General features: G+C 44.9%; 1 protein-coding gene across 1 annotated transcript in view; it reads left to right on the top strand.

Moving 5' to 3' along the window:
• LOC139403924 (integrin alpha-11-like) overlaps positions 1 to 12,715 on the top strand; it is an 87,655-nt gene that overhangs the window by 20,484 nt on the left and 54,456 nt on the right. Inside the window, exon 2 of the mRNA XM_071147130.1 lies at positions 393 to 504. Within this exon, the coding sequence (XP_071003231.1) occupies positions 393 to 504 (112 nt within the window). The remainder of the gene's footprint in view (positions 1 to 392; positions 505 to 12,715) is intronic.

Here is a 12,715-nt window from a genome sequence, read left to right as displayed (position 1 = left end):
TGTGACCAATACAAGTTGATTTGATTTGAATATCGAGACAAGACAAACACCCTCTCTGGCATGCTATCTGTATCCTTCTCGCACAAGGTGGCTGGCTACAAAGTCAGCATCAAAATGGCCGCCTTCCGGCTAATAACAGCTGTGATGCTCTTGGTACCGCTGGGTGAAAATCTCAAACCCACACATGTCCTGTTTCCAATCTATCGCTTCGAGTTTGTGTTACTTGGCTGGTGTTAATGTTCTAACCAGCATGAAATCTTTCTGTTGCACTTCAGGTCACAAGCAAAACACAAGCGTTTTTTGGGAAGTGTCTGTCGTAGCCAAATAAATATAACGTGCTGTCCAAGCATGCTATTAATGGCATGTGTTTGCCTTGCTGTGTCTGTTTCCAGGGCTCCATGATGGTTTCAACATCCACACCAAGAACCACAGGATCATCAAGGGCCCCAAGCAGGCCCAGTTTGGATACACTGTGCAGCAGCACGTTGCCGGGGGACAAAAGTGGTAAGACGATTATTTACATTTTATACAACGGGTGGGTCAAATCCTGAATGCTGATTGGTTAAAACCGCATTCCAGCCGATGTCCATTCCACAAGTTAACACTGGCTAAATCTATGACGTTAAAATGCCTATTTACTCTGTTCCATCTGACTGCACAATCCACTGTCTCGTCAGCCCAATCCACTGTCTCATCAGCCCAATCCACTGTCTCGTCAGCCCAATCCACTGTCTCGTCAGCCCAATCCACTGTCTCGTCAGCCCAATCCACTGTCTCGTCAGCCCAATCCACTGTCTCGTCAGCCCAATCCACTGTCTCATCAGCCCAATCCACTGTCTTGTCAGCCCAATCCACTGTCTCATCAGCCCAATCCACTGTCTCATCAGCACAATCCAATGTCTCATCAGCACAATCCACTGTCTCATCAGCCCAATCCACTGTCTCATCAGCCCAATCCACTGTCTCGTCAACCCAGCCAAGCAATTTATAAACTTGATCTCCACCATAAAAGCATCTAGAGCTCACATTTATTTTAGACTGACATTTTGTATAAACCTTGCTGTCTGTCTCTCCAAAATGTGCAACATTGTTTCAATATTCAAATTCGATCTCCAGCTGTACCATAGTAATGAACGTGTCGGGAGTCGGGACGAGACAGACAGGCAATGTTTCTCAGACAGTCGAAATCATGAATCAGCTAGCATCATTTGTATGGATATATACAAAGAAATGTCAATTGAAAAAAGATCAAACAAACTGAAGTGCAGCTAGTTTGCAGTCTTTCCAGCTTCAGTTTGAAGTGATTGTGTTAGCTGTGTTGTTAGCTAGCTCCTCTACCACATTATCACTTAAATGTGCATTTGTCATTTACTTGATGTACCTTGTCACTTCACTGACTTTCAGTTGCTTTGAGGTGAGGTACTGTAAGCATGCTTCAATGACTCTGCTAACAGGGGTCTTGCCACAGCTTTTTATTTACACTGTGATGTGAAACGCTAAGCCAAACGTAGCTAACTAAACAAACACAAGTCTTGGGTTGCTGACTCTCCAGGTCCATATAGTACTGTCTCAGAATGTAAAAGACTAGATTTCAAACAATCCCCAAAGTGACTACTGAGAGAATCTGTTTGGGTGCATTGTTTGAACTATTAACTACTAACTCCGAGGTAACAACCTCCTCACGTTGCAGACAGCGATGGTTAAAGTCAGGTAAAAGATGAAGTAGTTTTACTGTTCAACGTCTCCAAGTGCTGACACACACAGCATTGTTACTGTCTGTCTCGGGACTCTGGAGCCAGACAGGGAGATGTATCCGTTTCACTGCCAGGAAAGATAGCGAGCCATTTCTCCTGTAGTGTGGATTTGACTGTCATGATTTGTGCCTTGCAACACAAATTGAGCTCCTGAGCCGGACTTTTCACATTCATCATATTACCTCATAGCAGACCCTGACTGGTTATAAACACTGTTATTAGGCCAACTGGCACTGCGGCGATGGGGATTCATCGCTGGCATACTTTGTACGTCTGCTGGCCAGGGCTACACTGGAGCGATGCCCAGGACCAGCTGTGTGTGCTGCTGTGCGCGCGCACACACACACACACACACACACACACACACACACACACACATTTATCCACATTCGTTCATTCAATTTAGACTTGGGAAACCAGGTATGTGCTCTTGTATGTCATAATTGTATTACCAATGTGCAAATACATAGAGTCAGTGGGAAACAGAACACACAAGATGTACAACATGGCTAAATAAACAAAACAAAAAATATATATATTGGCTTCAAATAAGTCATAAATTAAGCTTTTGGGTCTTCTAATAGTTCTAATTCAATAATCAATTTCAGGAGTCTTTTTGACCCTCTGTAATGGTTCTCTTCTTGTGAAGTAGAGGCGGACCAAAACGCAGCGTGGTGGTTGTTCATTGTAATTTATTGACGACACTATACATGAACAAACTAACGGAAAAACAAGAAACGTGAGAACTCAAAACCTAATACAGCCTATCTGGTGAACACTACACAAAGACAGGAACAATCACCCACAAACAAACAGTGAAACCCAGGCTACCTAAGTATGATTCTCAATCAGAGACAACTAATGACACCTGCCTCTGATTGAGAACCATACTAGGCCGAAAACATAGAACTGCCCCAAAACATAGAAAAACAAACATAGACTGCCCACCCAACTCACGCCCTGACCATACTAAATAAATACAAAAACATAGGAAATAGAGGTCAGAACGTGACAGTACCCCCCCCCAAAGGTGCGGACTCCGGCCGCAAAACCTTGACCTATAGGGGAGGGTCTGGGTGGGCGTCTGTCCGCGGTGGCGGCTCTGGCGCGGGACGCGGACCCCACTTCGCCATTGTCTCAGTCCGCCTTATTGTCCGCCTCCGTGGCTTACTCACCATGCCCACCCCTCTCAATGACCCCACTGGACAGAGGGGCTGCTTGGGACAGAGGGGCAGCTCGGGACAGAGGTGAAGCAGCTGCTCGGGACAGAGGGACAGCTGCTCGGGACAGAGGGACAGCTGCTCGGGACAGAGGGACAGCTGCTCGGGACAGAGGGACAGCTGCTCGGGACAGAGGGGCAGCTGCTCCGGGCGGAGGGGCTCTAGCGGCCCCTGGCTGACTGGCGGCCCTGGCGGCCCCTGGCTGACTGGCGGCACTGGCGGCCCCTGGTTGACTGGCGGCACTGGCGGCCCCTGGCTGACTGGCGGCACTGGCGGCCCCTGGCTGACTGGCGGCACTGGCGGCCCCTGGCTGACGGGCGGCACTGGCGGCCCCTGGTTGACTGGCGGCACTGGCGGCCCCTGGCTGACTGGCGGCACTGGCGGCCCCTGGCTGACTGGCGGCACTGGCGGCCCCTGGCTGACGGGCGGCACTGGCGGCCCCTGGCTGACGGGCGGCACTGGCGGCGCTGGGCAGACGGGCGGCACTGGCGGCGCTGGGCAGACGGGCGGCACTGGCGGCGCTGGGCAGACGGGCGGCGCTGGCGGCGCTGGGCAGACGGGCGGCGCTGGCGGCGCTGGGCAGACGGGCGGCGCTGGCGGCGCTGGGCAGACGGGCGGCGCTGGCGGCGCTGGGCAGACGGGCGGCGCTGGCGGCGTTGGGCAGACGGGCGGCGCTGGCGCTGGGCAGACGGGAGGCTCCGGCAGAGGCGCCGGACAGGCGGGAGGCTCCGGCAGAGGCGCCGGACAGGCGGGAGGCTCCGGCAGCGGCGCCGGACAGGCGGGAGGCTCCGGCAGCGGCGCCGGACAGGCGGGAGGCTCCGGCAGCGGCGCCGGACAGGAGGAAGGCTCCGGCAGAGGCGCCGGACAGGAGGAAGGCTCTGGTAGCGCCGGAGAGGCGGGAGACTCCGGCAGCGCTGGAGAGGAGGAAGGCTCTGGACGGATGGGCCGGAGAGACAGCCTGGTACGGGGAGCTGCCACCGGAGGGCTGGGGTGTGGAGGTGGTGACGGATAGACCGGGCCGTGCAGGCGCACTGGAGCTCTTGAGCACCGAGCCTGCCCAACCTTACCCGGTTGAATGGTCCCGGTCGCCCTGCCAGTGCGGCGAGGTGGAATAGCCCGCACTGGGCTATGCAGGCGAACCGGGGACACCGTGCGCAAGGCTGGTGCCATGTAAGCCGGCCCAAGGAGACGCACTGGAGACCAGATGCGTAGAGCCGGCTTCATGGCACTTGGCTCGATGCCCACTCTAGCCCGGCCGATACGCGGAGCTGGAATGTACCGCACCGGGCTGTGCACCCGCACTGGGGACACCGTGCGCTCCACAGCATAACACGGTGCCTGCCCGGTCTCTCTAGCCCCCCGGTAACCACAGGAAGTTGGCTCAGGTCTCCTACCTGGCGTAGCCATACTCCCTGTTAGCCCCCCCCCAAGAAATTTTTGGGGCTGACTCCCGGGCTTCCATCCACGACGCCGCGCTGCCTCCTCATACCAGCGCCTCTCCGCTTTCGCCGCCTCCCGTTCTTCCTTGGGGCGGCGATATTCTCCTGGCTGAGCCCAAGGTCCTTTACCGTCTAATTCGTCCTCCCATGTCCATAACTCCTCGCGCTGCTCCTGCTGCTGCTTTCTCCTTTGCCCATTACCACACCGCTTGGTCCTGTTGTGGTGGGTGATTCTGTAATGGTTCTCTTCTTGTGAAGTAGAGGCGGACCAAAACGCAGCGTGGTGGTTGTTCATTGTAATTTATTGACGACACTATACATGAACAAACTAACGGAAAAACAAGAAACGTGAGAACTCAAAACCTAATACAGCCTATCTGGTGAACACTACACAAAGACAGGAACAATCACCCACAAACAAACAGTGAAACCCAGGCTACCTAAGTATGATTCTCAATCAGAGACAACTAATGACACCTGCCTCTGATTGAGAACCATACTAGGCCGAAAACATAGAACTGCCCCAAAACATAGAAAAACAAACATAGACTGCCCACCCAACTCACGCCCTGACCATACTAAATAAATACAAAAACAAAGGAAATAGAGGTCAGAACGTGACACCCTCATACATTTCAATGTATCTAAGTCATTTATAAATCATTTTTGAAAAACAATATGCAAAGGCTGTGTTTTTATGCATTTACTTTTATGGATATAAAATGTACCAAAAATAAGTAGAACATTCAATAGAAAATGATATGTTCTTATCTTCCATTATTATGGAAAGTTACGTTATATCTATTAGAATGGGTTTATTGGAAAGAGTTTTGTTTAGACTGGGTTGTTGGAAAGAGTTTTGTTTAGACTGGGTTGTTGGAAAGAGCTTTGTTTAGACTGGGTTGTTGGAAAGAGTTTTGTTTAGACTGGGTTGTTAGAAAGAGTTTTGTTTAGACTGGGTTGTTGGAAAGAGCTTTGTTTAGACTGGGTTGTTGGAAAGAGTTTTGTTTAGACTGGGTTGTTAGAAAGAGTTTTGTTTAGACTGGGTTGTTGGAAAGAGCTTTGTTTAGACTGGGTTGTTGGAAAGAGTTTTGTTTAGACTGGGTTGTTGGAAAGAGTTTTGTTTAGACTGGGTTGTTAGAAAGAGTTTTGTTTAGACTGGGTTGTTGGAAAGAGTTTTGTTTAGACTGGGTTGTTAGAAAGAGTTTTGTTTAGACTGGGTTGTTGGAAAGAGTTTTGTTTAGACTGGGTTGTTAGAAAGAGTTTTGTTTAGACTGGGTTGTTAGAAAGAGTTTTGTTTAGACTGGGTTGTTGGAAAGAGTTTTGTTTAGACTGGGTTATTGGAAAGAGTTTTGTTTAGACTGGGTTGTTAGAAAGAGTTTTGTTTAGACTGGGTTGTTGGAAAGAGCTTTGTTTAGACTGGGTTGTTGGAAAGAGCTTTGTTTAGACTGGGTTATTGGAAAGAGCTTTATTTAGACTGGGTTGTTAGAAAGAGTTTTGTTTAGACTGGGTTGTTGGAAAGAGCTTTGTTTAGACTGGGTTGTTGGAAAGAGTTTTGTTTAGACTGGGTTGTTGGAAAGAGTTTTGTTTAGACTGGGTTGTTGGAAATAGTTTTGTTTCTACCCAGACATGTTTTTTAGCCCAGCTGTATTTCTGTATTTTTACTGATATATCTTAAACACTTGATGGCTGACATTCATGTATGATCTTTGGTGGGGGTTGCTGTAAACACAAATTAAAACCAAATAGTCTGTTATTTCAATTTCTACAAGATGAGCTACAAGATGAAGAAGAGCGATTGCAGTTGACAAGCGACGTATAGTAGAGCGTGTGTGTCACTGGATTGGACTCAGAGGGGTTTAATCAGATGCTCTGATAGAGAATGAAATGGCAGGCCAACCATATTAGACAAGCATCACAATATGAAGTACACATTCTTAGTCGACCTGAACGACATGCTAACTTAGCCTTATGTTAGGGACACTGTCAGGCACAAAACCCACAGAAACAAATCCAGTGTATTTATGGCTTGGAACGCTGCTCAGCCTACCATGCCTACTTGTCCCATAGAAAAAGGTCTGATGAAGTTGACATGTGAGGAATATGGATGTCAAGAGAGGACCCACACGTCTGAGGTAACTGTCCGCTGAGACAGATAAACACAGACTTAATGGAATGAGGCACAGCAACTTTGGCTGTGTTCTTTATAAACAAAATGGCTACAGGCGTAATACAGTTTGGAATGGGATTCATGGAAGTCCTTCCATGGTTTACAGCATTTTATATTCCAAAACTGTTTTACAAGTATAATGCTGTGAAACTATATTCAAAATGACTTTTTGTTAAACTGAGGAAACCTTTGTTGGGATTATCTAGAAAATACATGGTTTAGCCTTCGCTAGGGGGTTACGCTAAAACGTCAGCGATTGTTCCACATTAATTACAGCTCCCCCCCTACTTTGTGCAATTTCTGCCTGAAGACATACCCAAATCTAACAGCCTAGCTCAGGCACAGAACCAAGGATATGCATATTCTTGGTACCATTTGAAAGAAAACACTCTGAAGTTTGTGTACATGTGAATTGAATGTAGGAGAATATAACACAATATATCTGGTTTAGATAAAACAATTTAAAAAAACAGACTTTTTTTATTTTTTATTTTTGTATCATCATCTTTAACTACACATTAGTTACACATTAATAATGTCTGGATAACACTGTAATAACACATTAATAAAGGCTGGATAACACTGTAATAACACATTAATAATGGCTGGATAACACTGTAATAACACATTAATAAAGGCTGGATAACACTGTAATAACACATTAATAATGGCTGGTTAACACTGTAATAACACATTAATAATGGCTGGATAACACTGTAATAACACATTAATAATGGCTGGATAACACTGTAATAACACATTAATAATGGCTGGATAACACTGTAATAACACATTAATAAAGGCTGGATAACACTGTAATAACACGTTAATAATGGCCGGATAACACTGTAATAACGCATTAATAAAGGCTGGATAACACTGTAATAACACATTGATAAAGGCCGGATAACACTGTAACAACGCATTAATAAAGGCTGAATAACACTGTAATAACACATTAATAAAGGCTGAATAACACTGTAATAACACATTAATAAAGGCTGGATAACACTGTAATAACACGTTAATAATGGCTGGATAACACTAACAACGCATTAATAAAGGCTGAATAACACTGTAATAACACATTAATAAAGGCTGGATAACACTGTAATAACACATTAATAATGGCTGGATAACACTGTAATAACACATTAATAAAGGCTGGATAACACTGTAATAACACATTAATAATGGCTGGATAACACTGTAATAACACATTAATAAAGGCTGGATAACACTGTAATAACACATTAATAATGGCTGGTTAACACTGTAATAACACATTAATAATGGCTGGTTAACACTGTAATAACACATTAATAATGGCTGGATAACACTGTAATAACACATTAATAATGGCTGGATAACACTGTAATAACACATTAATAATGGCTGGATAACACTGTAATAACACATTAATAAAGGCTGGATAACACTGTAATAACACGTTAATAATGGCCGGATAACACTGTAATAACACATTAATAAAGGCTGGATAACACTGTAATAACACATTGATAAAGGCTGGATAACACTAACAACGCATTAATAAAGGCTGAATAACACTGTAATAACACATTAATAAAGGCTGGATAACACTGTAATAACACATTAATAAAGGCTGAATAACACTGTAATAACACATTAATAAAGGCTGGATAACACTGTAATAACACGTTAATAATGGCTGGATAACACTGTAATAACACATTAATAAAGGCTGGATAACACTGTAATAACACATTAATAATGGCTGGATAACACTGTAATAACACATTAATAAAGGCTGGATAACACTGTAATAACACATTGATAAAGGCTGGATAACACTAACAACGCATTAATAAAGGCTGAATAACACTGTAATAACACATTAATAAAGGCTGGATAACACTGTAATAACACATTAATAAAGGCTGAATAACACTGTAATAACACATTAATAAAGGCTGGATAACACTGTAATAACACGTTAATAATGGCTGGATAACACTGTAATAACACATTAATAAAGGCTGGATAACACTGTAATAACACATTAATAATGGCTGGATAACACTGTAATAACACATTAATAATGGCTGGATAACACTGTAATAACACATTAATAATGGCTGGATAACACTGTAATAACACGTTAATAATGGCTGGATAACACTGTAATAACACATTAATAATGTCTGGATAACACTGTAATAACACATTAATAATGGCTGGATAACACTGTAATAACACGTTAATAATGGCTGGTTAACACTGTAATAACACATTAATAATGGCTGGATAACACTGTAATAACACATTAATAATGGCTGGATAACACTGTAATAACACATTAATAAAGGCTGGATAACACTGTAATAACAAACTCTAACCACTATGACCCACTTCCCTACTATAGAGACTCTCTTAAGGCTCACACACATCGCACCAAATGTGTCTAACGTTTGTCTGCCGATCATTCAACATGCTGTTTTAGGTACCACCCACTGTAGACATATAAACTCCTAGATTTTTCACGGGATTTTACATGTAAAATCTGTGGGCACTCTGTTCACAAATTACCTGCAGAGGTGCTAAGAACTCTCGGCCAGCAAACTCTATTGGTGCGTCTGAGCCCTTAGGGCCCAGTAGCAGCTCCCGGGCCGGCCGACAGCCGACCCTGTCAGTTACTGATTTCAGGAGCATAGTGGGGGAGTGTTTTAATGGTGATGGTTGGAGGGAAGTTGGCAACACTAGCTAGTCAGCTGTGGTTTGTGAAGCAAAGGAGTCCAAGGATATGAAGGGAGTGTGTGAGCTTCCCTCTGCTTCATCGTGAGGCGAAAGACAGAATTCTTACATCTGTTCAGTCTTCAGTACCCTGAAGACTGCTTTCACGTCATCTTAGAGTGTCAGCCAGGGTGACGGACCAGAATTGAACCTCACAACTGTTGCCAGCATAGTTAATCAATAAAATGTTGGCAGCATTGCTTAGATTTGATTTTAATAATTTCACATGTATCTTGAGGAAACATTTGCTGTCACTGATCTTTGTATTTGCTAGCCCATGAGACACAAATATGACTTGCTAACACTGGATGTCTACAAACTTCTACAATGATTGTCCTACAGAACTACACACCGTTAGAGACACAGCTGTTACCTTATGTGAGACACTGGCCTCAATTCAACAGTTGCAACATACAGTGCTTGATGATTTAATACAGTCATCTCTTTAAAGGATTGTAACATTGTGTCCAATTGTTTTTCTTCTTCTTCTCCTTCTTCCTCATGGTGGTTGGCAATCCCCCTTGGCTTTCAGTAACGTCCACTAGATATATAATGTTGGGTAGATGTCCACTAGATGGATAGTGTTGGGTAGACTTATCAGCGATGCGTGCCACTCAGGAATCCACTCTCTGGTCACTAGGCAGTGTGGGTAAGCTGGCCTGTGTTTAGTCCAAGACCCCCAGTACCCAGACCACTGCCCCAGATATCAATCAGCTGAAACCTGAACGCAGCAGCATGCCTGTGATGTGGGAAGCAGACCCCCGGTTAACACAGCTCGCATTGTGCAAATGTCACGGGTCGCAGTCTTGGCCTTTTTTCAAGGAGTGATGAATGAGTCTGTGATGCCAGGAATTCAGCGGGTAGTGACGGTTTGAAAAGGGGTACTGAAGTTGAGTTTTTTTCAATGTTGACATGTGTCTTTGATGTAGCAGACGGCTACCCGTTGGAGAACCGCGTGTGTTCACCAATGTCATGACACTTTGTGGAACGCTGTGGCACCGTGGGTGACCTAAGACGTGAGACTTTCACTGTTCTTATAGGTGTCACTGTGTACATTGTCTGTGTGTCTGTTTATGTGTCTGGCTGGCTGGCAGGCTGGCTGTCTATGTCTGTCTGTCTGTGTGTCTGTCTGTCTGTTTGTTTGGAAAACAAGGACCGCACCTGTCAATTGACGTTTGAAGGATGCCTCAACACTTTAGTGTCCGTTCACTGTAAGGTTAAAAGACTTGTGGAAAGAGACGGTCCCACTTTATGTGGTTAGTCCCATATAGATACTCCACAGATGGTCACACTATCAACAAACTATCTGTTGATGATAAGCAACTGCTTGGACTTGGTGAGAAAGAGTCGATATGGCAAAATATCCTCCGTGTTAAATCACTTTCTCAAGAAACTATAGACTGAAGAAAAAACTGAAGTCAGCAGATGCGCTATGAAGATTCCCAAGACACTGTAAAAGGCCATGCTTTCTTTCCACAGAAACTTCACAGAAAACCCATTGTTCCATAGACACTTTATTACATTGTCCCAAGATGAGTACTTGCTCAAGCCAGTCTACTGGCACATACTGTAGAGATCAGGTAGTGCTATTTTCTACTGTTAGTCCTCAGGAAGGCAATCTCTGAACTTTCTGGGTCGTAAAAAGGCTCGTTTATGGTCATTTTCAAGCTGAGTGAAACTGTGATGTTGTTCCTATCCAAATACCAAGCTGAGCTTTCAAGAAAATCAGACAGCTCTTTGTAAGACTGGAAAAAGTCGACAAGAGCTATGGTATTTGGCACAGAGGCTTATGGGCAATGTCAGTAATTGTTACAATTTAAATTCCTTTGAATGCTCCCCCAAATTGAAAGTCCTTGAGGGGAAACCATCATGTGGCAAATCACATGATTTGGAAAACAACGTAGCTGAAAGCTTATAATGACTCTCCATAATTCAGTATCTAGTTAAAATACACTGTTAACTTGGGGAAAGGTCGCCATTTCAAGAATGCCTGTTTGTCCCACGTGTCCGTCCAGGACTGTTTGAAGACGAGCCCCATGTGAGAGCGCTGCGGGGATAAATGGGCACACGCACCAGTTTCTCCTCTACGCCTCCATACCTCCCACTCTCACTTCTTTCTGTTTGTTTTCCTGCCATGGAAACAGGGTCGCTCCAGCTGAGACTTGACATTTCACCTTGGCGTGGTCACGGGTCACACAACACTTGGAGATGCAGGGAGTCTAAGAAGTTCTTCAGCTTTTCCTCAGGTGCTCCTCAGCCGTTCCTCAACCAATCCACAGCCAATCCTCAGCCGTTCCTCAGCCAATCCACAGCCAATCCTCAGCCGTTCCTCAACCAATCCACAGCCAATCCTCAGCGGTTCAGTTGAAATACTGTTGCCTGTTATCTGAACCTTCAGCTTTCATTGAAAGTTGAACCTGACACTGTTGAAGCTGAAGGACAAGGCTAAACACTTGACAAACACGAGTATACTGTATAGTTTGACACCTGCATTGTGTGAACGCTATGGACCTTCTGCAATATTCTACGTTGAGCGAGCTGTTAGGTCCAGGACTATGCTTAATCTGGTTCTGGGAAACCTATGTATCTTATGTCCTCTTTGCTTAAAGTTGGTCTGGACATCTTGGTTGAAAGATGCTAATTTTACCGCAGAGTTGTTAGGTTATGTAATGACTTGACAGAGCTCTTATGAAACATAGAGTGCAAGTTGCAGAATACTTTTGGGATTGGCAAATTTGGACCAAAGCCATTCAGATCCTGTCTACATACACACATGGAATGTGATGAGAGAGCAATGTCATTGAAGTTGCACGCAGTCTCGTGTTAAGGGCAGAGGTACGGTTTCGTAGCATAAACGTCTCTCCTTCCTCCTCTAAACCTGAAAGATGTTAGCGCATTAATGTCTTCGGCTCTGGTATGTCGCGTCCACAAACCGCAAATCCTGCTCTCCTCAGTAACTGCGAGAGAGTACGTCCTGGTGTCCATTTAGGGTCAGGTTATTTTGTTTATATCAGCATTACTTTATCCTCAATGATGCTACATGGCTGACCTTAATGGATGTTCAGCCATGATTGTTTTAACAACTCTTCATGAAACTGACTGGGAGTTAAAGGAGTCCTTCAAGTCAAAGGGAAACAATGGATCCCATTTCTCTGAAGGTAGCTGTGTCCCAGCCTGAACTTTCCCAGTCTACAGTATCACACCGTGCCAGAGGACAGCAGTAATCTCAGCAATAATCATGATATTAATAGCTATGAAAATATGAGCACTGCTGGAGCTCGAGGTGAAAATCATTTCCAGAGTCTGTGAGACTTGGACAGTTGATCCCAGACGCAGTCCCTTCGCCACTAGTTTGTGTCT

Source organism: Oncorhynchus clarkii, unplaced genomic scaffold (genome assembly GCF_045791955.1).
Source record: "Oncorhynchus clarkii lewisi isolate Uvic-CL-2024 unplaced genomic scaffold, UVic_Ocla_1.0 unplaced_contig_13632_pilon_pilon, whole genome shotgun sequence".
NCBI classification, from domain to species: Eukaryota; Metazoa; Chordata; class Actinopteri; order Salmoniformes; family Salmonidae; genus Oncorhynchus; species Oncorhynchus clarkii.
Note: the sequence above shows the minus strand (reverse complement) of the source record. Positions and strands in the feature narration are given on the sequence as shown.